We start from the raw sequence: 27,684 nt of genomic DNA on the forward strand, positions 1-27,684 counted from the left end.
AAAGTGGCATCATGTGATTGTTCTACCCAGCAGTGAAAGGTGAAGATAACGAATAGTGACCAATCGCATAACTCCTATAAGGAATCCAAAACAAAGAGTTGGGGAAAACACGGACCCCTGGACATACCAGAGGTGGGATCAGGTGTCTACGAGTAACCATCCGCTGTGAGCCATATGTATTGATCAAGCAAACGGAGTAATATGTAGTCAAATCAGCGTACCAAAAAGTTCTGCTGATTCCCGGACCTTTTCAAGCACGAGTTTAATCATAAAAAAAAAAACATGCGAAAAACAAGAAAACTGACTTGGGGAGAAAGGGTTCCGCTAAAAATTTAATACATGTATCATGTGTCGACTAATTCATTTATTAATGTTTGTAATGACAGGGAGAAGTTAATTGTTTTTTCTAAAGATCTGCATTTTCATGATCAAGGTTAACTAGCTGTCAATTATAATTAAGTGTTATAAGTCAGAAGGTCTGTTATAAACTGTAATGTTCCGACAGAGTTGTCTTTCTTTGTACTTTTTAAGCATATCGTTTCCAAAAATCCTTACAGGGATACATTGCATGATCCAGTAAATGTTGCAGTAAAGTTGAAATCACGAAACTAATCGAAAGCATGTGGCCGTCAGCCGAGTTCGATCGCCAGTGGCTAGTTAGCTAAGTTGGTAGAGCACCTGACTAAAGATTCAGGGGGCACGGGTTCGAATCACTGCCAGGTCCACTGCATTTCTCCCCTTCTGTTACATTTGGTGCTGTTGATCACCTCTGGACTTGCAAGTGAAAGCCCTGCTAGGGGCAAAAATAATCTGGGTTGTGTCTTCGAGGGCGAAGACATTTGAGGAGGGAGGAATGTGGCGGTCAGTCGGGCTCGATTGCCGGTGGTCAGATAGCCCAGTTGGTAGAGCATCTGACTAGAGATTCAGGGGGCTCGGGTTCGAATCCCAGTCTGGTCCTTTGCATTTTCTCCCTTCCTGTCACATTAGTACACAGATGTCATCAATTATTTACAGATACAGGTGCCTGTGTGATATGTGCATGCTTTTCACTGGTTCTACAGGTGATTTTATGTATTTGTACACACTATGAACAGCTTACATGCATGGTATTGACTATTTACATGTTGCAGTGCTATCCGTAGTTTTTCTGATGAACAACAAACATGAAACCCGTGGCCAAAGACTACAAACTATTATACATCGAAAAAAATACTAGTATGTTGTCATTGACGAAAATTTAATTTATTCACAAACCCTGGAAATAAAATTGTACATGACTAGAAGCACAACGTACTGTAATGACGTTTACAACAGACGCCAGACAATGTTCCTGCTAGTGTCGCAAACCGACCTCTAATAAAGGCCAGCGTTAGGTCTGCTCTGTTTACGTTGACAAGCAACAATTAAACAAGAGGCCCAAGGGCCTAGAATCGCTCTTCTGATAAATTGTACAACCCCACCATTTCTATTCTTAGCCTCTTAGTATTCTAAATCTTTAGTTAAATCCTAAGAATTCAAAAAAAGTAGGTCAATGTGACCTACTTTTTGGTTTACACATTTTGAGAACCCAAGAAATATCAACTGACAAAGTTTGATGATTTTAAGCCAATTAATATCTGAATATTGAAATATAGCTGTCAAATTCCAATCGTAGGTCATGGTGACCTACTTTTTGGTCATCGAACTCCGAACATGCAAGACCCATCAACTGACAAAGTTTGATGACTGTAGGTCAAATAGTATCTGAAATATATAAATATAGCCGTCAAATTCCAAAAGTAGGTCAAGGTGACCTACTTTTTCGTCAACACCCTTCAAACATGCAAGACCCAACAACTGACAACGTTTGATGACTGTAGGTCAAATAGTATCTGAATTATATAAATATAGCCGTCCAATTCCAAAAGTAGGTCAAGGTGACCTACTTTTTGGTCAACACCCTTTGAACATGCAAGACGCATCAACTGACAAAGTTTGATGACTGTAGGTCAAATAGTATCCGAAATATATAAATATAGGTGTCCAATTCCAAAAGTAGGTCAAGTTGACCTACTTTTTGGTCGAAACCCTTCGAACATGCAAGACCCATCAACTGACAAAGTTTGATGACTGTAGGTCAAATAGTATCTGAATATATAAATATAGCCGTCAAATTCCAAAAGTAGGTCAAGGTGACCTACTTTTTGGTCGACACACTCCGTTGACTCAAGATGCATCAACTGTCAAAGTTTGATGATTGTAGGTCAAATAGTGTCTGAAATATAGTAATTTAGCTGTCAAATACCAAAAGTAGGTCACGGTGACCTACTTTTGGTCGACACAAACCGAAGACGAAGATGCATCAACTGACAAAGTTTGATGATCCTAGGTTTTACAGTGCCCAAAATATGCATCTAAAATTGAAAATGTGAAATTTGAATATCTGCAAAATTCAAAAAGTAGGTCACTGTGACCTACTTTTTTATAAATATGTTTCAAGGCCTCAAGATGCATCAACTTACAAGATTTGATGATTCTAAACCTCTCGGTATTTGAAATAACAACTTAAAATATATCTATAAATGATAAGCCATAAAATTCAGAAAGTAGGTCACGGTGACCTATTTTTCAGTTGACGCATTTCAAGGTCCCATGATCCACCAACTGACAAGTTTTGATGATCATAGGCTTCAAAGTGTCCAAGATATGCATCAAAATTAATTTTAAAATAAATACCTGCAAAATTCAAAAAGTAGGTCACCGTGACCTACTTTTGAGACAACTTGACACAAGGTCCTAAGATGCATCAACTGTCAAAATTTGATGATCCTAGTCCTTATAATGGCTAAAATATCTAAGATTTAAGGAATTTAAAAAAAATTTAAATTTAGGTCAACTTTGAAGTGACCTTGAGACCACGCCCTTTGCCCCAGGGTAATGCCTTGAACAATTTTTAATCTACAACATATCCTCATCCTTATGTGTAAGTTTGGTGATAATCTGCCCTGTGGTTCTTGAGAAGAAGATTTTTTAGCAACCACTACTTTTGTTTGTATTTTCCTGATTATCTCCCCTTGTTAAAGGGTCACATCCCTTTATTTAGTATGTATGAAAGCCCTTGGGCCAATGATACCCTGTACCAAATTTGAAAGAAATTGGCCAAGGGGTTCTTGAGTTATAGCCCTTTTTCTAAAAAGTTTACGCACACCGCACAAATGGCCATAGCATTAGCTCTTTGAGCCTTTGGCTCAGAAGAGCTAAAAACAGTTCATTCCTGGAAGCAGAACTCTGAACTTCCCAATTTTAAATTAGTAAAATTCTCAATTTTTCCAAAATGTAAATACATGATTTCTCTGTATGAGCTGAATTGAAAAATGTGGAAAATTTTGAATCATTGCACATATTACATGTCTACCATGATACACAGTACCTGATGGAATTTTTCACTTGAGGTTTTTACTGAAAGCATTGTACCTGGCTCTTCAGTAAAACTGACCATATCAACAGAAACATTTGTGGATGCATGAAATATTCCTTTGTCTGATGACAGCACACAGATAAGGATAGGAGTAATCACTCAGACCTCATATGCAAAAACACTGCATGTTGAAGTTTCAGAATTGGCACATATCATGTGACATGGATTAGTTCAATACCATCTTTAAAACGTGTCCATGTATACAAATAATGTGATCAAATAATACCATTTTCACAATCTAGAATTGAAATGCACATCATGAATAAAGTGCACTGCACGGCACATGATACGCCCATCAGATGTTTTTATTTTTCATTGTAAACAGATAAAAGTGCACGACACAAAATCACGTCAACCTTAATTGGATCAAAGCTTCCACCAATATCTTTGCTTTTGGGTCCAGGCTAAAATCAAGATTATTCCTTAGTATATCTCTGGAATTGTTCGATTAACTACTAGAAATATTCAAATCATTACATATATTTAGTAGGGGTGAAACGATGCATTGCGATGCGACCGACTCGCAATGTGGTGTTCTCGATTCGATGTTCGATTTATTCGGGGTCTGTTTCGGTTCAATACGGTTCTAAAATCATAGCACACATTGCTCTTGATAACACGGTTTCTGATTAGCCAATGGAATTGAAAATTGCCTAATTAACATACGAGTAAACTTTGCCGTATCAAAATGGATGCAGTCGAGTTGAAAAATGCACTCCCAATGTATAAATCCTGGGTATGGTGACATTTCGGCTTTAGGACAAGTGATAAGAGTGTTGCTCTATGTTAAACGGTTTTACATTATGTAGAATTTATTTGCAGAGAGCAATAAATACAACGAAACATAAAAAATCTTAGCATTATAAAGAATTTGGTACATGCTATTGTATCGAATCGAAAATCATCGAATCGAGACTAAAGTATCGAAAATCGAATCGAAAAGGTACTGTATCGTTTCACCCCCTAATATTTAGATAATTTTTTTCCACATGGTATTAATTACTTATGTTGGGTTGTACAATGATTATACTCATTAATATATTAACCTTGAACTGGACAAATGTAATTTAGCTCTTATCAAAATGGTCATTGAATCTCCAGCTGAACTCTGAAACACCATGGCTTACTTCCAACAGGCTAGTGAAGTCTTTTAAATTAAAATTAGATAGATTACACATCAATTATCATTCCCATCAGACAATTCCTCTATCTGTTCTGTGATGTGCTTGTTTTTGCATTTCAATACTGCACATATCTATATCATTAATGTTAGAAATAAAATAAGTATTCATATTGTTATCAGGATTATGTAGCTATATTTTATTTATTTTTTTAAAAATGAGTATCTCCTGATTTAATGATCATTGAACTGAGTTGAACCTTTACTCTCCAACATATGTTGGGATTTTTAAAAATTGGGGGGTTTTGTTGTCGTTTTATTTTAATTCTTTCCGTGTTAAAAATTTTACTGACCTGATTTTAAGATATAATTTACGTTTCTATACAGATGCACAAATTGAAAAATTTCATTGATTAAAGGACTCATATCTACATGAGCCCAAAAAAAGGGTTATACATGTACCATATATGGCCATATCATCTTAATTATAGGTCACTGTGACTCTGATGTAAGGTGTGACACACCCTTCTTCATAAGACACATTAACTGTCCAAGTTTAATTATTCTAGATCAAATAATTGTCCAGTTAACGAGTTGGGCAGGATTTTGTCATATTTGGCCATATCATCTTAATGAAAGGTCACAGTGACTGAACTTTAAAGCGCGACCCACCTTCTACCCAAGATATATCAGCTGACAAAGTTCAATAATTCAAGGTCTCATAGTATTTGAGTTACGAGCCGGACATGAAGCAGGACAGACAGACGGACAGATGGACACGATTGCCATACCATAATACATCCCGTCTAAGGACAGGAGTATAAAAATGATAGAATTCCTGCCATTCCAGTTTTATCTTGCTTCAACACATCTGGAAACAAACAGTTTTGTTTATCTAAACACAGGGGTGGAGTCTGTGGTACCTGTTGAATGATCATCCATCTGAGCTGTCGTCTGAGGACTCTGCCTGATTCGACATGTCCGACTCAGCATCGGAGTTTTCATTTTCTGATGGAACGTCCTCATCTTGGGCAGGCCTATCATCAGGTGAATTCTGGGATTCCTCGGAAGTTTCATGCAGTTTTTTGTGGCACATGGGGCATGTGTCTTTGACATACAGCCATTTCTTAAGGCAAGTGGCATGAAAGAAATGTCCACATGGAGTAATTTTGGCGGAGCTGAGAGACTGATAACAAATGGGGCAGACGTCATTGTAATCCTGTAGTTGTTGGTCTGTTGCCGACGGCAACGATGCCAGTTTTTTGACGGCTTCCCTTCTCATGAGGAAGGTTCTCCATCCACTCTGAAGTCTCTGCCACACATTGAAATAACAGTGAATAATCAAAATTGATGAATTAATCCAACTCCATTCACCAAAGATGGATTCCTTCATTCCGTAACACACGACAAACACGGCCACAATGAACTCCAGAATTCTCACTATCGATCGCGTATAATACACCGTATCGTCCAATGATTCCCACGACTCGGTCCGGATTCCATCGAACATAAATAAAGTGTATATCACTAACGACCCCACAACCTGCACAGATGTTAAGAGGCAGCTGGACATAATGACCAGAAGCCAAAAGTCAAGGTCAAAATATTGGCATATGGAGTATGTCATGTAGAGTGGAAACAGCCAGAGGAATGTAAACAGAGTGACTGCACGGACATGTTTGAAGACATTCTTGTTGTGCGAAGCACTGAGAGAAAGCAGAATGGGGTCGGCCATTTCATATATGGACTGAATGAGTGATGATGCCACTATGAAGAGCAGCACACACATAAGGAATGCTCTCTGAATAGGTTTAAGGTCCAGGAGACCAGTCTGCACGGCTATCAGCATCATAGTGAAACCTTCCGTCCACCCCCGCATCACGTCATGGTCTACTGTGAATGCGTTCCATCCCTGGAGATAGAGTTTGGTAAGAGTCAGGATATAGTATGATGCATAGGCTATTGTAATACACAGGGCAATAAGACTGATGGGCGTGGCACAGCATTCACCCACACACGCCAGTATAAAAAGTAGCCAGCCTTCCTGTGACAGACTTGCAGGGGTCTTTATCATGTACACATAGAGCTGGCAACCAAACAGAATCAACCAGAAGACGAGAAATTGTACTGGTAGGAGGATGGTGTGCCAAGCCGTGAAGAGGAGCGAGATCCAGCCAATGGCGTCCGCCAAGGCCTTCCAGCGAATCAAGTTTTCCTTCATGACATCCAACACGAAGCCAACATTGTTGAATAAAAATAACATGATTAAGATCACTGTAAACAACGTACAAAAATGGTGTATGTGTTCGAATGCAGCCAGTGGTACTCCTGCTATCCGTGCAATCATTGGAAGCGTATAGATAAGGAGGATGAATCGTCTCCAGCTGCTGATGTCTATTAGATACGCAATGAACGCTGCCAGCACGCACTGTGCAGTCAGGTGAACGCCTAATCGCTTGAGGGCAGGGTAATCACTTAGGATGTACGTCTCTGATTCTTCAGCCTCCATTTCCACATAAATCTGTGACATGTGATGAGCCATTAGCAGCAGAACTAGGCTGACAATATACATATACAGGGCTACTAGCTTCCTCAGTGGCATCAACAGAACAGCCACAGCAAAGACCAAAACTGCAAGAGAGAAAGTAAAGTCACTCTTAAAATATCTAAAACACCATCAAAGTAGAGTCACTCTTAAAATATCTAAAACACCATCAAAGTAGAGTCACTCCTAAACAGGGTTGGGCGGTTAAAACCACCCCCGCTTTTAACCAGTGGTTTTAACGGGTTTTAATCGTCCCGGTCAATACTCCTCAAGTGGTCAATACTGGTCAATTGTGATTTAAACTGCCCATTTTCCTATTTTTGTACAGAGTTAAAGATAAATTAAGTCTTTTCATTATATGGATCAAATGTTGATTAATATTTTTCATTAGTTTCATGATTTTAATATATTTGGTTTGCTGAAACTGTGAACGAAATATCTTCAGTAACACACTAGGGGGTCACAGATAGCATAGCTTGACAGATGGAGACAGACTTGTTTATACATGAACCTGGACAGATTAAGAATAACAGGTAACAGGCCATTACCTGAGCACACGATGCAGAGTTGACAGGTGTTGATTAGCATAGGCTAGGGCCAGAGATGACCAGTGTGCCTGTTGTTGTTATGAAAACATCACCAACCCACCCCTTCAAATATTTATTCAACAGTTAAAATGAAGATTTGAAACAAGAGGCAGTTCTTGTTAAACTAAGGAATTTGAACAGAAACCTTTACATCTTCCCCAATTCAACACAGTCATTTACATTATTTATTTAATATTATGACTTATAAGTATTATCATAAACTGATAGTGCATGTTATGAATTACAGTATTTACCACAATCCGATAATGGCCATTTAAACATTTAAAATAACCAATAACACAGACTATGACCAAATAATTTTTAATGGACCAGTATTGACCAGTAATGACCGGTTTTAACCAGTATTGACCACCGACCCGGTCAATACTCATATTGACCACTTTTTTGTCAACCCTGCTGAGTCCTAAAATATCTAAAACATCAAAGTAAAGTCTCTCCTAAAATATCTAAAAAATCATCAAAGTAAAGTCACTCCTAAAATTATATCTAAAACACCATTAACCAAGTTGTATTAGCAGTCAGGAATACAAATAATTACCCAATTTAAAACACCTGTTCCGTAAATTGTTCATATTAAATGAGATAGATATGTTACTCACTGTATAAATATTGGCTATTTGCAAATAAAAGTAACCACTAATAAAATGATACAAGCTATGACAAGCTATGTACTGAATAGTAATAAACTGAACGACTGGTTTTTTTTTAAAGGTTACAATTCTAAATTTGGTTTAATTTGTATAAATTTGAAAGTTGCGAAAATTGAACCATTTTCTGAAATAGTTTATACCATTATAAAGTATCCATGCATAATGATGATTACATGTGTATCAACATGATCAAGTTTAAACCTGGCTACAATTCAAGGCATGTGTATCAACATGATCAAACTTAAAACCTTGCTTACAATTCAAGGCATGTGTATCAACATGATCAAGCTTAAAACCTGGCTACAATTCAAGGCATGTGTATCAACATGATCAAGCATAAAACCTTACTACAATTCAAGGCATGAATTGACGACAATAGCTTCCTCTCATAGTTATCAAATTTCCACTTACAAAGCAAAATTCTATTTTTTTTCCTTAACTGAACAGTTGAAGCTTTTCTCATGTGTCACTGATTTCATACGACTTAGTAAAGTAATATACTACAGTTGTGATTAGTGACTCTGATCTCGTACGACTTACTGGAGTAATATACTACTGTTGTAATTAGTTCGGCTTGCCCCGGGTCAACAGAATGTGCATCTGTAGCTCTCTGAGGATCCGTCCTAAACCACATTTCCATAATAAATAGAGACGGCACCCGCAGAATCACACAGACAGAAGCCAAAAGGTATTCTCTCTTCAACTTCAATGGCTGCATCCTTCCTAGAACAAAAAATAAAAAATACATGCCTCAAATCTAAGCATAAAAACGTTTAATGAGGTTGGCCTTCTTTGAATACATTTGGGACTGTTGTGGTAGCTCAGTGGTAAAACATTTGTGTCATAACCTGGAGGTCATGTGTTCGAGCCCCAGTCTGCCCCACTCGTGCCATGGTCGCGTCCAACCTAAGACGTTAAAATAGATTATCAACCAGGTATTATTTTATAGGATCTAATACTCAGTTTCAATGTAAATTAATTTAAATCATTCATTCAAATGATAAAACATACTGAGCTCAAAAATGTTTATAATTCTTATAAATAGAAAACCAGCACTTCTTGCGGGCTCGTACTGCTATAATGACTAAGCTTCCAAAAAAGTCAGAGCTGAAGCAGAAATTTTTTGTCACAATCCCAGAAGTCCCTCATCAAAAAATCTCATGAGTCATGTCTGCTTGATCTCAGATAACAAACTTACGTATATTATCTAAATTTCATCCCCATTTTGTGGTCCGCTACATAATGCAGTTCACTGAAATGTAATACCGTGGCAAGACGATAGATGTGTGACACCACAGTCTCCATTTTGACGTTGTAATACAATTAAAGAAGTGGTGGATCTAAATCAAGAATTGAAGGGTGAGCTTAGCATACAAGCACATGACCATGAAAAGATACTATGACAAATAAATTCATTATTGTACACATTATGTCTATCAAAATATTTGACATCAAGATCATGAAGATCGTGATCAATTTGATTAAATTTAGAAAAGTAGTGAATTGATCTTAATGTATCATTTATATGACAACAAAAATGAGGGTTCAGACATGTAGACATTTATTTACTATTATGCAATCAGTTCAGTCTCGTATCTGCGTAAAGAAGTGCATACAATTGTATTTATATACAGAGGGGGTATGTATATATATATATATATAGGCATAATCATGTTATTCGCTCCGCAGAGCAAATCAGTTTGACATGCTTGGTTTATATGTGTTAACTATTGACATTTTATAAGTCATGTTATTCATTCCATTTATAATTTAAGCAAAAATCATTCAATCACATTTATGGAATAAATGCTATAATTACATGTAAGTACGTAGAATACATGTTGATTCGTTCCACGAAGCGAATAACATGATTATGCCTATATATATCACTCTGATCAATCACATAACGGCTTATTGATAGAAATTCAGAGGCCTGTGATAGGAAAGACCAAATATAAATAACCTCCTCGTTTCCACAGAGATTAGGCATCTATGTATATGTTGCATATTACAATTGTGCTGTTTGCTTTAAAATTCCATTTCTAACCAACTATATAACATCATGCACATTACCATTAGCAGACCATTAAATTGATTAATAGCGAGCGCAGCGAGCCAGCGCAAAGCGCTGGCTCGTACTGCGAGCTCCAATGACTAGAGCGCAGGAAATAATCCGAGCTAAATCTCAACCTCTAACAAGGAAAAATTTTTGACGCCAATCCCTGAAATCCCTCGTCAAAAATGGCTGAGATCTCGCAAAGTCACACCTTGGAATATGATTGTGAACTTACGTGGATTATCATCCTAATCTTGTGGCCTCCTAGCTCCAAAATTTAGTGCACCATTAAGCGAAATGTTTAACAAAGTGCAATGTTTATGAAAGGCAGGCTAAGATGATGTGTGATGTCATGTCTACGTTTTGATGTACGTCACAATAAGACAGGCGGTGGCGGATCTAAATACGTACTTGTTAAAAGTCATACTACCGGGACGTAATCGATAAAAATATTAAATTCTCAATAGGAATTTATTATTCTAACAAGAAAAAAGGGAGACTGACTTCTTAAAAATTGTTAGAATATGTGAGGGATCACAGGTACTGAATTAGTGCTATTTAAAAAATTACAAAAAGTCAATAGAATTCGGTCGGATTGAAAACATTTTTTAAATATTTTTTGGGATTTTTCCAGCAACTACAAATAATAAGTGCTTCAATCCATTTCCTTTTAATATGTCCGGTAATGCAAACCACGATGACACCCCCCCCCCCCTCCCTCATGATAATCAACCAAGCCACTTGCTATTAACAATTGAAAAATAATTAATTAATTCTAGTTTTGTGAATTAATCTTAATTAATGTATCCTCACAACAACAGCATTCCAGGAGAGGGGCTGAAATCAATGATGTTGCAATTTTATTCAATGATTATATTTTTTTTTTCCCCCTATGTGTATTTCTGACTGTTTTGCTTTAGGATACATGGTGGTACTTACATATAATGCAAATAAGTATTATCATGTTCAAACGTCTCATGTATGAACATTGCTCATACTAATAGTGCATATTTTACTCTTGTTTTGTTTTTCTTTTTATCGTCATTGCACATTGAAATGTTAACAATCATGTATGCTGTATGCCCGAGAGGGCCCTAATTTGGAAATAAATCATATTCTATTCTATTCTATGTGAATGCTGAAATATTTCATCATTGTGTTACAACTAGGATTATGTACAATATTATAAAAAATGTTCTAATTTTCTCTTTTGGAACATACAATTCTGAATTGCTACAAGGGGATTATCATATGAATTTCATTTCTTTTTAATTAGATAGGTTCGCAGGGGAGGAGGGCATATATATGCCCGATCCGATAGTTGAATTTATCGATTTATTTTTAAATTTTCATTATACATTGAAATGCATTTTGTGTTCAAAGGCAGTGCTGTTTAAACATAGTTTTACAAACTAATGAAAAGTTTGGGCATTTTTATCATACAATTTATAGTATCTTGAAAAGATTGAGAATAGAAAAAAGGAAAGTAGAAGCTGAGAACATACAGTTCAGAACAAGTCGTGCATCAAAGGTTAAGCAAGTCACAGTGAAGGCATCAGAAATAAAATGTATATAGATCTATAGCATAAAAATATTTCAATCACATTCATGTTTTAATGATTTTTTATATAAAACCCTTGGAAAAAATTCATGTAATGAATATTTGACAAATAGATATTGTTTAAATTGAACCTGATCAAAGCATGAACATTACAAAATATGTACATACATGTAGCTGCGCTCGTTCAAACGGTAGCACCGTCAACATATTAAAACAATTTACTTTTTTTCCCCCTTTTCTTCAGATGTGGTGTCACTGAGCTAAGATTTTTCAACGTCAACATCAAATATCCTGAATAAACATCAGTGTGAGTGACCGGTAGTTGATGTTGACGAATATTACTAGTTTAAGGATTCAAAAGGTGTTTTACCTGTCGATGTGTAATTTTTTCGTGTAACGTCACCGACTGAGCCTAATTTAACTTTCTCTTTAACCGGAAGTAACTCACACAAAAAACGAAAGCATAGTTCTTATTCAATATCATTCTCTGTAGATATCTAAAATTTATAAAATTGCATATTTCGTCATAGTTTTGTTCAAGAAGTTCTGATTATATGAGAAATTCTCCATGCCTATACCTGTTGATAGATAATTTGGTATTTTCGTTTTGACAAAATTCATTACACCACTTAAGGAAACGAAACAAACGTCATGAATGTACTCGTTAGGGGAAAGATTTCGAACTTTTCGTAATTTCTGGCGATTGAGGACCTGTATTAAACTCCAAATATGACTTGGAGAGAACGGTTCGAAGTTTTGTGGGAGGTGCTAGTCCGATTGCCCCCAATGTTTGTCATGGACAGTATTTTAAACAAGTCCTTCTTTCCAGAATTTACTCTGTTGCGGTATCAACCATCGATGACATGGATTGAATACCTCATATGGATATTTGTAATGACAATTTGTTAGTATCATTTATCAGATATTTTTAGTTTGATTTAGATTATTGTATATTTATGTCATAATCGAACTGATTTAATTATAATATACGAGAGCCGGGCAGAGCCCGTGGACTACACAGGTGGTAAATGCTGTTACAAGTTAAACATTTGTCATCATTCACACATATTTTCTTTGATAAGGTGAAGAACACGAATTACTCATAGATAGTGATGAAACGATTGTCGCCGACAATCGATTGTCGATCGTTTTTGACTCTTTGATTCCGATTATCGATTCTATTTTTCATAATCGATTGTCGCATGTACACTTATTAATATCTAATCCGAGATTCATCTGACTGTTACTCCCGCTTTTATATCAAGACATGTGCAGGGGAGAGTCAGGGTGGACTCCACATTGAAAATTGGGAATTCAGTGACACCAGCTAGTGTGTATACTGCACATATCCATAAAACTAAATAGAAATAACTCCAAAAATAATAAACATTTATTAACTACATGTAAATACCGATTATATCGATCATTGATTGATATAGTTCTTCCAATTATGACCGATTATCGATTATGAAATTTTCCCGATTTTTCAACACTACTCATAGATACCACCTTTCTGAATGGATGACGAAATTCTGATGTTGTAAAAACAGATTCTGTGATATATGAATATTTTATTTCTGATTCAGAGTCCAAAATAGACAAACCTGAGATGATTACAATAATAAAGAGAAGAGATGTCAAACAATAAAATTTGCATATTAATCTACAGCTGACAAGGCATACTGAACACGTAATTCTTTCACAAATGTTATACATAAGGTCTATATATTGCTATATCATATCATTGTTAATAAATCTGCCCACAAGATCAAAAAATTCTTTCTCTGATGTGTTCAGTAGCCAAAATAGTTTTTGTTCATTATCTAAAGTAGAAAATTTTGCATATTTTTTTTTTCAATAAAATTAAATATTTCTTTTCTTTCATGGTCATATTTTTCACATGTTATTAAAAATGTATTCCATTTCAATGGTATATTAGGTTTACATATTGTGCCTAATTGGTCCTTTCTAGGAATGTTGATAAACCTACCCATTTTGATTTTTGTGGAAAGAATCTGTAAGATAAAATTCCTAACTTGCACAGTGATATGTGATGGAAAAAGTATATAGTAAAAAACCATATTGTAACCATAATTTAATAGTTGATTAGGTTCCCAGGGTTTATCCAGCATTTAGATGTTACTACCCATTTTATATTTAAGGGGAATTTTTGAGAATGCAGTCATGAGCTTCCAGTGATGGGGAACATCCATGGAATATAATATCCAAAAATTATAAGAGTCATATAAATTGATTGATTACTTATTTTATCTATATTGTAAGAGTCTGACAATTATAGAAAATGACCTAGAATATATAAAAATGATTTTTGTTGAAAATTCTCATATAATTTTGTGAAGTTTCTAATAATGAAGGGGATTTTCTGTGGAAGGGGAAATATCCATTTGTTGCCAAAGGGGAAAGGTACCTTTTACCAGTAGTAAAAACAACCTAGATAAATCCCTGGTTCTTGCATTTACAAACATATGTCAACTTGAATATTAAACATGTCAAAGATTAACATATTAATGATATTCAAATGACTTAATTTAGAGTGCACTGCTCTGCATCAAAATTCAAAACCAATTTTGTTGAATGTAGACATTTACCATTTTCACCATGTTTAATCAATAGTAGTTGATAGTAATGAATAGCTAGGTTAAATTGTTTTTGTCCTTGTTTCAGTTTTTGTTCTGGCTCTGTGTGTGTTCCTGCTCTCGGTTAATCAGCTACAGGACATTTACAGCTTCGTTACTCTGCTTGGCCTCCTGTGGACGTCTTACCACTGGAACAACAAGCATTCCTTGGACGTTAAACACAGCAATTATGACATCATGCAGAATGCAATCACACAGATATTTTTATCCTATACATTTACTTATATTTGGACTCTGAGGAGAAGAACTTTACTTCGAAGTGATATTAGGGCCTGCGTTTCTCTCGGAATCATGTCCTCCTTTACGTTTCCTTCAATTGTCAGTGTAGTGTACCAAGACGGTGAATATTCATCCTGGGTTCTGACATTGTCTGTGATGGTACCATTATGTGTGATAGCCATGGAAGTGTTGAATTCTTTAAGAGCCATAGCCTGGACAATCCGACGGATGTATAATGTGATAAAGATAACAATTAGTGCTATTGGAATCCAAGGATACGTTGAGCATCACTGGATTAGACTACGGGTCCCAAAAGTCCTAAGGGTATTTTGGATAGCTAGGCTGTTTTATGATTTCACCATTTTGTGTCTTCAAAATTTTCATGAAAAAGAAGGGCTTTCTGTGTACTCCGTGGACTACCATGCTGTTTTTGTTAAATTATTTACTCAAAGCTGTGAAAACTTCATTGCCATGCTGGGCATGACGAGTATTGTGTCCTTCCTGGCACATCATGTGGGAATTTTCTTAGCATTCTGTGTGGGATCGGATTCGGAAGAGGACCGTAACATGGGTACTGTGTCTGCTATATTGTTTTTCATTCTGGGACTACAGACGGGACTAACGGGATTAACTCCTGATGTGCGTCTCACAAGACTCTGCAAGAATTTCTGTCTGCTTCTGACTGCCATCTCGCATTTCATTCATAGCATGATCCACCCGATTCTGATGTCCCTCAGCGCGTCCCAGAGCAGTCACTTGGTGCGACACCTGCGCGTACTTTCGATGTGCATTTTTCTCTTGACGTTCCCCACGTGTTTACTTATGTACCTGTGGAATCATTACAGTATCAGCACTTGGTTGTTGGCAGTTACCGCGTTCAGTGTGGAAGTCATGTTAAAAGTGATCGTTTCGCTGACTGTGTACACATTATTTCTGTTAGACGCGTACAGGAACACTTTCTGGGAAGGTCTGGATGACTATGTTTACTATATACAATCAACAGGAAACACTATAGAGTTTCTATTTGGAATCTTTTTGTTTTGTAATGGAGCCTGGATAATGATTTTCGAATCGGGAGGGGCAATTCGGGCTATTATGATGTGTATTCATGCGTACTGTAATATATGGGTGCAAGCAAAGAATGGGTGGCAAGTTTTTACCAAGCGCCGGACTGCAGTAAACAAAATAAACTCTTTACCACAGGCCTCTAAAGCAGAACTTGAATCACTCAATGATGTGTGTGCTATATGTTACCACGAGTTAAACAATGCGAGAATAACGCGTTGTAATCATTACTTCCACGGAGTGTGTCTTAGAAAGTGGCTATATGTTCAGGACAATTGTCCGCTCTGTCACAAACTTATCTATGCCCCGGAAAATGTCACATCCGAGACTCAAGAGAACAATAATCAGGATGAAAACCACTTTGAGGGAGTGAATCCTGGGGTTGCGGCACCAAATGGCACCCGAGATGCTATAGTACAGCAGCCTATAAACCCAGTGATAGGGAGACAAGAGGGATTAAATAATGGAACCTTTCAGCCTGCCAACCCACTAAGAGTTCATCAAGACTAGCTAAAGAAATCATACAATTTATTATATTCATACATGAGCATCATTATCTATAATTTGCATTGAAAATTGTTAGATGCATCTATCTTTTAAAACCTTAATGATTTTGAAATACAATTTTTTTTTTTCCAATGGTATACATATGTTCGATCTCTAGTGAGATATTTGATGCCTCATTCACACATAAAGTTTAATGGGAATTAAATCCTAGAATGTATTTTAATGCACATTAAATTTGCATCAAGTGTACACAGAGAACATTTGATGCCTATTTAATGTAATGTATCTAGGAAATCAATTCATCTTAAACTGCTGTGTAGACACTGAGTGAATTGAATTCAAATCAAATCTTAACTCATGAGTATTTATAAGATAATACTGAAAACTAACATGAACTTCACCTGATTGTGATTGTATGAATGTGTTGATTATAAGTTGAAAAGAACAAAAATCGTTTAACAAAAATTGTAATGTTTATAACAAAATCATTATATGGATTCAGAGGCGTAATGTTATAAGCATCATATTCAATCTGTAAAAAAAATACTCCCTGATAAAGACAACTCTGCCAATTTAGGGGTTTTTCATTTTTAAGTAAAGATCTTCAATTCTAGTGACAGTTTACACTCTTGTCAATGTTATTACAAAGTTGAATGTTGCTTTGAAAACTTGTGAGATTGAGAAACAAGAGGGGGTGGGGGGCCTGGCCATACTATTTTTTTTTTTACCTTTTACCATGTTTACATCTTAATTTGTAGGAAATAATATATCTGGTGGGTTCCTGATACCCAAACACCCCCTTCCCATTGGGGCCTGCACATTAGTGAACTATGTAAAAATTGATTCCTAATTTGATCAAAATGAGAGAAAAATTCAATAGAAATGAAGTAAGATGTATAAATGGTTGAAACTGTGGCCAGTGTAAGCTAGCGCCAAGGTGCTGAATTAGATGGGTTGTTTGTTTTGTCTGTGATATACCCTTTGAAATATACAGATTTTAAAAAAATATTATTTAGGACAGGATTGGGGCGGTCAAAATCGCCCTCGGTTTTAACCAGTGGTTTTAACCATCTCGGTCAATATACTCCCCAAGTGGTCAATACTGGTCAATTATGATTTAAACTGTCCATTTTCCTATTTTTGTACATTTCTTGCAAAGATAAAGATAAATTAAGTCTTTTCATTATATGGATCAATTGTTGATTAATATTTTTCATTAGATAATGAAATGTAATTTCATAAGTTTAATATATTTGGTTTGCTGAAACTGACCGAAATATCTTCAGTACCAACCAGAGGGTCACAGTTCTATAGCATAGCTTGACGATTGGAGACAGACCTTTTACTACATGTACCTGGACAGATTAAGAATAGAAGATAGCTGGACATTACCTGAGCACAGGAAGCAGAGTTGACAGGTGTTAGTAAGCATACACAGGGACCAGAGATGACCAGTGTGTCTGTTATTGTTATGAAAACATCACCAACACACCCCCTCAAATGTTTATTCAACACTTAAAATGAAGATTGATGAAACAATACTTATATACTAAGTAGTTCTCTTGTTAAACTGAGGAATTTGAACAGAAACTTTTACATCTTCCCAAATTCAACAGTCATTTGTACATTATTTATTTAATTTATGACTTATAAGTATATATTATAAACTGATAGTGCATGTTATGAATTACAGTATTTACTCTAATGGTCACTTAAACATTTAAAATAAATAACACAGACTACAGTGACCAAATAATCTTCAATCGACCAGTATTAACTAGTATTAACCAGTATTGACCACCAGCCCGGTCCATATTCATATTGACCACTTTTTTGCCAACCCTCATTTGAGAAGATAGATTTGATTTGCTTCAATTTACTATCCATCACTGTTGCAATGTGAAGGTAACACAAATTTACTTTGCAATAATTGCATTAAAGGGGTATGGACACAATTAGAGCTGAAAAAAATTCTAATTTTTAGGTCACCTGAATTCATTCAGGTGACCTATTGCTATCTGTTTTTGTCCGTCGTCGTGCATTAACATTTGAACATTTTCAGCTTCTTCTCTGAAACCCCTGAACCAATTTCAACCAATTTTGGCATATAGCATCTGTAGGTGGAGGGGAACAAAAATTGTGAAATTCGTGTTCCCTGCCCCCCTGGGGCCTGAGGGGTGGGGCAAAAACCATCAAAATGAGTGTAATTTTAAAAAATCTTCTTCTTTAATCCTGGACATCAAGAAGCCAAACTGTGGGCATAATTATAATGAGCATTGAGCCCTCTACCAAAATTGTGAAATTCATGGCCCCTGGGGCAGGGGTTCTTGTGTTAGGGTGGGGCTCTATTGGTCATATAGTGAAAATGTAGAAATTCTTTGAAAACCTTCTCTGTCTCTGGGTATTAAGTAGACAAACTAATAGCATGGTAATGATGAGCAAGGATGCCTCTTTATACCCCCCGCAACAAGTTGTGGGGGGGATTACTGGAATCGGGTTGTCCGTCCGTCTGTAGACGCAATGGTTTCCGGGCTCTAAAGCATTATCCTTTCCACCTACCGTCACCATATCATACATATGGACTACCCATGGGATAAAGATGTTCCCTATCGATTTTGGGGTCAAAAGGTCAAAGGTCACGTGCACTGGACATTGAAGTAGCAATATGGTTTCCGGGCTCTAAAGCGTTATCCTTTCCACCTACAGTCACCATATCATACATATGGACTACCCATGGGATGAAGATGTTCCCTATAGATTTTGGGGTCTAAAGGTCAAAGGTCATGCGCACTGGACATCGAAGTAGCAACACTCAGAAAAGAGGTAGTTTATACCTATTACCAACACCCTTTGGGAGATTGGGGTAAGCGGGGGGTATTCTTAGTGAGCATTGCTCACAGTACCTCTTGTTAAAATTGTGAAATTCATGGCCCCTGGATCAGGGGTTCTGGTGCTAGGGTGGGGCTCTATAAGTCATATAGTGAAAATGCATTATTTCTTTGAAAATCTTCTTCTCTGTCCTTGGGTATTAAGTAGACAAACCAATAGCATGGTTATGATGAGCAAGGATGCCTCTTTCAAAATTGTGAAATTCATGGCCCCTGGGTCAGGGGTTCTGGTATTAGGGTGGGGCCCTATTGATCATATAGTGAAAATGCATTTTATTTCTTTGAAAATTTTCTCTGCTGCTGGGTATTAAGTAGACAAACTAATAGTATGATAATGATGATCAAGGATGCTTCTTTCAAAACTGAAATTTATGGCCCCTGGGTCAGGGGTTCTGGTGCAAAGGCGGGGCTGACCACATAGCTATTCAATGTTTCTTCCATCCAAAAGTAAAATTCTTATATTTAAACACAAACCTAATTCAAACATTGGAAGGTTGTTACATGATACTCAGGTGACCTATAAGGCCCCTGGGCCTCTTGTTAATGTTCACAAGATCAAAATAAAATGTATGTGTTTTCCGGTTTCCCGACTCTACCTACTTTTTGCTACCAACCCTGAAGATTTTACTGACAGTATATATAGATAATATTTTTAAAATGTGCAATTTTTAAACTGGAATTTTTTTCTTTTTGCATTTGAAATTCTCTGATTTACATTTTGACTACTATTGATCTTCAAAATGTTTGAAAAGTAATTGTAATATATATAGACATGTATTCAACATGTTCAAAGTGTATCAAAAACTAAGATTTCGAATAAAATGTTTCAATGAAATAAAATGTTTTACCTACCTACCCTACCAAGTATTTTGGGGAGTGAAATAGGAAACACACATATTTTATTTTGGTTCTGTGCATAACTATTATTTCTAATGGACAGCAAAAATTGGAATGTCAGTTGTCAAGTTACAAGAGTGATACAGAGCTCACAGTTTTTTGTTACGTAAACAAGGCTTGTGTTGTGTTTTTGTTTACATTGGTTAAATATACTTGTAAAAGTTTTGTTTAAATTAGATTTTTAAATTCACAAGTTAATTCTGATCACAATTAAACAGTTTCTAGTGTTTAGCACTTATCGTTTTGTTTTAAACATGATATTTTCTAATAAGCAATCAATATGTAAACACAAACATGGCATGAGTCATGAATTTGAAAACTTTCAGTTTAAATCGTGCCCTGCCCCTTTAAGACAATATCAAATTAATGCAAAGTAAAATTGAACGTAACTTTAAGACATTCTGTAATGTTATTTTTGTAACGTAACTTTAAAGGGACTGGTTCACGATTTTTGATAAAAATATTTTTCATTTTTGATGTTAAACATTGAAAATATAACTCATTTAATGTTGAGAGCCAAAATTTTTACCTTCTGAATGCAAGAATAAAAGCAGTATTTTAGCCTTAAATCTGTGTTATGTAAACAAAGACTCGAGTCTTTTTCTGTATACAAAGAAAGACGTGAAATATTAAATTTGTTATATAAAGCATCTTAATTTTGCATAGTCACAAATTTTTACTTTTAGATAACACATTTTACCCCCAACATGCTTGAAATGTGAAAGATATAATAAATTTAGATCGATATCCATTTATTTTAAAAATTTCGTAAACAATAACATACTGCAATATTTGTTTACAAAACAAATATTAAACTCTCTAAAATGAGCTGTGATAATGTATAACCTTAATTTTTATGTGAAATCTTTTAAACACATTAGACAGTAGATTTTGATCATTAAAAGTGAAAAAGAAGATTTTGGGGAAAATCGTGAATCAGTCCCTTTAAGACACTTTGAGACATAATTCTGTAATGTTATTTTTGTAACGTAACTTTAAGAGATGATTCTGTAATGTTATAAAATGAACGTTACTTTGAGACATTCTGTTAATGTTATTTTTTGTAAACCTGATCTCCTTTGTTTTAATATTTCTTTGTTTGTAAACAAAAGCTTAAATTTATTTAAGGGATTGTTATCAGTAATTTAGAATTTGAAAGTTATTGTATTATTGATCAAGATAGATTATCGATTCTGTTTTTTATGCTCGATCTTATTCAATCATGTTCAGTTATGTGTAATATTACAACAGATTCACCACTTGGAGCTGAATTTAAATCTAAAACTCCACTAATTAACAATGACAATGCTTAAGAGAAGTGTGTGAATATAAAATTACACATAGCGTATATCTGCTTGTATTATGAATTCATCTTTGAGTCTAACCAACTCTCTCTTTATCTTTCTCTCTATCTTAACAATAATTTTCTTCTATCAAGGTTGAAAAAAGGTTCCAATTTAGAAAGTATTTGGAATTTGATAGTAATTTGGTAGACAAAATTTCCTAATATCACAGGCAACACTCTTCTCTTTGCAATGAACGAACAATGAACTAGGTACGATAGAAATGCCATGCGGAGATGAAGACATATATCATGTGACATGTTAGAGATAAATAAGGGAGATAATTCTGACTGTAAAGCTTACAACATACAACCATGAATTCATGCTTTATCCATTTTGAAAGATTTAAGATTGGATTTAAGAGGACTGAATTACTAGTAATTTGTGATCTTTCAGTTATTTCCCACAATAATTTTTGAGCAATGTTATAGTTTGCCATTACTACCCCTGACTTGTTGTACAGGTTTTTACATACATTAGTAAGTAGTAACACATCTCCATAAGTGTTAACCTTTTATAAGTGTATTGCACAGTGAATCTTTGTCAGATTACTGTAATAAGTTGTTTCAGTTGTCTGAATAGGCAGTGAATAGATATCTTATAATCAAATTAAAAATCTCCAAGGATTTTTTTTTTATGTGAGTAAATCAGATTTATTTTTTTTTCATTAAAGACATCTGCCTGTAAATACTGTAAACCAAATTGTATTCGCGTGCGAGATTAGCGAGAACCTCATCGTCGCAAATATTTCTCCTCGAAGCAGTCCTTGAAAAGGTGTCTATCAACTGTAATAAAAAAGGCTCGATCGCGAAAAGTACTTGCCGCGAACCAGTTTACCACAGGTGAATCGCGAAAATAAAATAGCCGCGAATAGAAGGTGGTTTACTGTAGTTTTTGAAGTTTTTTTGTTTTTTGTTTTTTTGTTTGTTTTTTTCACTAGAATATTTGCATTGAAGTATTTGCTCAAGAGCAACAGGTCAGGAAACTAGTCGACATATTCACCAGTGTCATATTCTCTATCCTACGCTACTTAATTTATGCCGATTGAACGGAGCACGGTTCCGTTAATCTGTTTGTTTTGAAAATTAGTATTATTTATTTGGATGTCGTGTATACTTCATGTCAATGTATTCTGTACATTGTTTGTGTCAAACTGAGACCATCGTTAAACATTCACTATTACACAATAATGATGGTGCATTTCTTGAATGATAGAAAACTATGTCTGCTTTGTTACCTTGAAGATATTTGAAATCATTGCATTTGGTTTTGTTTTTCCAGGGAAGGTCACTTCGGACATTATATGTTTGGGATATTTATAGTACATGGAGAATGCTGATATGCCAGTGCACAATGATCTAGTCTCCTACACTATAGATTTCCCCTCCGTTCGCGTCTAAGATGGGACATACTTGTATTACATGTATGATGTGGGCATTCATGTCGGTCTGCATGTTTCATTAGCTTTTTCGTGTCTAGATAATTATTTAGATATTTTTGAGACCTAGAATCATCGAACTTTTGTCAGCTGATGCATCTTGGGAAGAAGTAGTTCACACTGTAAAGTTCGGTCACTGTGACCTTTAGTGAATATGATATGGCAAAACCTTGTCTGACTCATAACTGGACAATTGATTGGGTCTAAAACCATGGTTCCCTATATATTCCCATTTAAAAAGTTTGATTCCCAAGTGTGGCCCCACCCTAACCCTGGGGGTCACAATTTAAATAAACTTGAATCTGCACTACCGATGGGTGTTTGCATATTTTAATTATGGATGATCATTGAGAAGGTTTTCAAAGATTTTTTTAAATATTCCGATGTAAACACTTTGAACCCTATTGTACCCCTGGGTGCCACAATTTTAACAAAATTGAATCTGAACTACCTGGGAATGCTTGCATATTAGTATGAGTAATCATGACCCTTTTCTTGAAAGGAAAATTTTTAAAACTTTGCGATAGCTCAATGATAGAGCGTTCGCTTCGTAACCGGGAGTTCTTGGGTTCGAGCCCCGCTCGTGCATCAAACTTAAGACGTAAACATGAAAGGGGAAGATAACAGTGATCAATCTCATAACTCCTACAATAAATACAAAATAAAAAGTTGGGCAAACACGGACCCCTGGACATGCCAGAGTGGGATCAGGTGCCTTGGAGGAGTAAGCATCCCCTGTATAGTGTTTGCTCCTTCGCCAAACGCTCGACATTTAGAAGTGAGAATCACTGGTCTTTCGGATATGACATTAAGGTAGAGACCGATAGCAACCACGTGATCAGTAAAAATCGTGTATTTTCACGTGAAATTATTTTTCGGAATTCCGTACATAGCCATAGAGTAGTTGAAAAACAAAAAGGGGTTCCGAAAGTACAAGTTGCTGTGACTGAATCGATGATTGAGAGGGTCGTCTCGACGAAAGATATAGAAATTTGGCCATAGTTTAGATTAGGAATACGTCAATGTAATAATAGTGGACTAAATGTTTCGTCCGTGCAGAATGGCACTTTTTACCTCACGAAATTCACCACCATGCATAGCTGCGCTACGTAAACAAAGTTGTTGATGTAGCGTGATCGTGGTGTCCGAGTGCTGCGAGTTTCAATACTGTTTATGTAGTCATTGAGAGTTTAAACAAAGTTTCTTCTGAGAAGAGGAATTCAATGGATGCATTCAACGTGGACAACGAAATCATAATTTCGTTTGGTAAGTGAAAAAAATGGCAAATTGAATTTGTATTCAACCCACTTTTCCTCTGCTATTTCACAACGCGATTTTATAATAACATCTATAAACGCACAATTTGGAGCTGTTTCATTTTTTGTGCATTTATGTATTCCATATGTGCCCAAAATATAACTCCTACATGTGCATGTAATTGTAAATGGATGTCATGTATATGCCAGATTTGAAAAAAAATAGGGCTCTCACAAGTTTGGGGGGGGGGGTGTTGCACTAAAATTCTATTTGGTATAAATGATAGTACTTATAGTATCTTGAAATTTCATTGACCTAAGGGATATTTCAAATCTGGGGTTTCATGTTTCATGCAAGCATGTAGGTCTACAAAACTTTATTTAAAATATTTGTAAAATCACAAGCCCCCCTCATAGGCAAATAAATGTATTGTATGAAAATAAGATATGGATGTCCTTCTCTTGACCCACACTCCGTAAAGGAGACAGGTCTGATAAATCTAGAGTTGACTTGTTTTGATATTATTAGAATGAACTGGCAGTTTATGAAAACATATCTGTCATCTCATATTGTAATATGATAATTATGATGTTTATTCACCTCATTAAGGACCCGGGGGTGGGAGGGTATGTACAGTTTAAATAGAAGGTAACTATAACAATATGAAATAAATAACAATCATGCAGATGTACTACTACTGCAAGAGTTCACATTGCTGCACTGCACACATTTAACATACATGTAGTGTTACATATGTAATACTGATTTCAGACAAGATTTTAAAAATTAACATAATAAAATACATGTTATGTGTGTATTTTTCAATATATCAGCATTTTAAAGTTCACTAAACATGCATTGAGACACACGGTTTTAAAATTGACATTGTCTGACACAGTATAATTAATGATTAATACTGACTGTGCAAATATTAATTATGATGATTTTTTTTCTAAGCATCATCCTAAGGACCAGTGCAAGTTGAAATGGGCTTCCAGCCAACAACTTCAACAGCAATTTGCCATGAAAATCAGCAAGAAAGGTACAATATTTTCTATCTTAGTAAGATAGAATTTTTCATTTTAACACCAGACATTTATAAAGACAATTCTTAGTATCTTAGATATTCATCTTTTTTTCAATATTTGAATATACAGAATATATTTTTTATAACAGGTACTTCATTTACATTGATGATGTCATATCCCCTGGACCCCACAACTTCACAGGTTACAGAGAAAATTCAAGAACTTCTGCAAAATGTGGGACTTGGATAGAATCAATAATGTATTTGTGAGCCCAGAGCAATGGATATATTGTGCAACATACTATAGTGTGAATTTAATGGAAAACAAGTACATGTACTAATGTATTACATGTCTTTTTTAAAGACAATAATATTGTATAAATATAGAGGAAGTGTCATTGTTGATTATTCTAAGTTTTTGATATATCAAAATCAGTAAACATTTCTAAATGAAAATAAAATACCAATTTTATAACTTTAATCAATGTGTTTGAATTTCTCATTTTCTAACCCCCCCCCCCCCCCCCCGTTACACACACTCAGTGCATATATACTACCAAACGCTCAGCATCAGGTGTGAATGTCACTGGTCCTCGGAGATGACCATCAAAACGGATGCCCAGCGTCACAGTAGATGTGGCACGCTAAAGAACCCTCACTGCTCAATGGCCGTAAGCGCCGAGCAAAGACCTAAATTTAAAGCCGTTCACCGGTCTTGGTAACGTCTCCATATGAGTAAAAAATTGTCGAGAGAGACGTTAAACAAGATACAATCAATCAATCCATGGGTCGATTGGGTGGAAATCTTTCCATTGATATTAAATATAAAGTTGTTATTTAAACATATTTGGTGCACTATGCTGTATAATCATATCAATTTCTTATAATAGGTAATCGTGTCTGGTTATTATAAAAAAAATGTATGAAAAATAACTAAATATTAATGCAATCATTGTGAGTGCAAAAAGGTCAATCGCAAGAGCACATACATAAATGCATTGGCGGATATAATGGGTGGGGTGGGGGGCAACCGGCGCGAGCCCCCCTAAAATTTTCAAGTTTAAAGTAAATCGTGGTCTCTTGTTTAGAAAAATATATACGATAAAAGAATCCATAATTTCCTCCACTCTCAGAGAAATAAATGTCTGACACAATCTTTTGATTTATTGAATTACTTTTAGTGGGAGAACGGCTACTTTTTCCAAAAACCCTTAAAATTTGCGTTATTTTATTAATTTCACCTTATTAAAAATGACAGAAAATAATAAAAATGACTACATAGGAGACATATTTTAAGCCCTAAAAAATCTGTAAAATCCAGGAGTTTCTGGGGAATCGCCCCCCCCCCCTCCCTTTCAAGGCGGCCCCCAGACCCCTGCCTCATACAGTTGCACCCCCCTCCCAACTTCAATTCCTGATCCGCCCCTGAAATAGCTTATAGAAACCTTCTTATTGTCATGTTCAATTTTCAAAGAGGTAATTTGGGAATGCTTAAACATTCTAAGTTATAAAAAGGTCAGTAGTTTATCTCTGCTGGCTGAATCTTTCTTCTCAATGCACCGAGTGCATATTCATGACGTCTATGTTCCTGCTCATTCTTAAAGGGGTTGGGATGTAATGGAGACATTTGTTTTAACAAATATAAATTGTATTTCAATTTTTTGTGGGGATTTTTATTTGAGAAAACTCTTAATATTAATCATCAAATATGATGACGTATGATAAATCTATATTCTGAGTGTAAGTGCACAAAGGTCAACAACGAGAACTACAACAAAATATAAGCTAAAATTTGAAATACATACTTTCTGTATTATATTTATTAATTTAAAAAAGGTATTACAAAGAATCTTCGAATTTCAGCAAGCTGTTTTTGATGGATTGTTTACAACATCTTTTAATAACCCTTTTTCTTACGAAAATGTGTAGTTTGTTAAAAGGGGGTGGGGTTAGGAATTTTTTGCTAGTTCCATATTGAACCCCATTATGGTGTATAATTTTTTTCATATATTTTACTTACTAATAGATTGACCACTTAATGAAATAAAATAAGAAATTTGATGGGTAATTTTTTTGCAGCTTAAGCAAAGGTATGACCCTGTGTGCAAATATTGTGCACTGTTTTAAGGTAATTGGCCAATGTAGCTCTGTTGAAGTAATGTTGTTGCATGTTAATAATGATTGCTGAACTTGAAATTGATGTGTAATATACAATTATGTGAAAGGTTGTTTGGAACCATATATGACAAGTTATGATCCTTTTTACAATAAAAATGTTATAGCTCTATTTGTATATTGCTCTCTACTTATTTTTCTTCACTTTTTACGCTTTACAAGGACTAAAGAAGGTGTTGTTAAAATCGCCATATTTCTCAAAAACAAGGTCGAT

General features: G+C 35.5%; 2 protein-coding genes across 3 annotated transcripts; one reads left to right on the forward strand and one right to left on the reverse strand.

Annotated features, from left to right (window-relative positions):
* Positions 1 to 1,220: 1,220 nt before the first annotated feature.
* LOC125658441 (RING finger protein 145-like) lies at positions 1,221 to 12,438 on the reverse strand. Of its 2 annotated transcripts, XM_056150591.1 has the most exons (4): positions 12,368 to 12,438; positions 9,229 to 9,286; positions 8,921 to 9,103; positions 1,221 to 7,208 (listed from the first exon to the last, which is right to left on the reverse strand). In XM_056150591.1, the coding sequence occupies exons 3-4, from the start codon at positions 9,096 to 9,098 to the stop codon at positions 5,512 to 5,514; spliced, it is 1,875 nt and encodes a 624-aa protein (XP_056006566.1). In that variant the 5' UTR covers positions 9,099 to 9,103; positions 9,229 to 9,286; positions 12,368 to 12,438; the 3' UTR covers positions 1,221 to 5,511. The 2 variants fall into 2 exon arrangements, with proteins under 2 accessions (XP_056006566.1, XP_048745665.2); XM_048889708.2 differs by lacking the exon at positions 9,229 to 9,286 and having other exon boundaries at positions 12,368 to 12,432.
* Positions 12,439 to 12,612: 174 nt separating this feature from the next.
* On the forward strand, positions 12,613 to 22,832 carry LOC125658440 (protein TRC8 homolog). Its single transcript, XM_048889706.2, has 2 exons — positions 12,613 to 12,901; positions 14,683 to 22,832. Exons 1-2 carry the CDS (start codon positions 12,727 to 12,729, stop codon positions 16,446 to 16,448), a joined length of 1,941 nt encoding a protein of 646 aa, XP_048745663.2. The 5' UTR covers positions 12,613 to 12,726; the 3' UTR covers positions 16,449 to 22,832.
* Positions 22,833 to 27,684: the final 4,852 nt, after the last annotated feature.

The sequence above is a fragment of the Ostrea edulis genome, chromosome 9 (genome assembly GCF_947568905.1).
Source record: "Ostrea edulis chromosome 9, xbOstEdul1.1, whole genome shotgun sequence".
Lineage (NCBI taxonomy): Eukaryota > Metazoa > Mollusca > Bivalvia > Ostreida > Ostreidae > Ostrea > Ostrea edulis.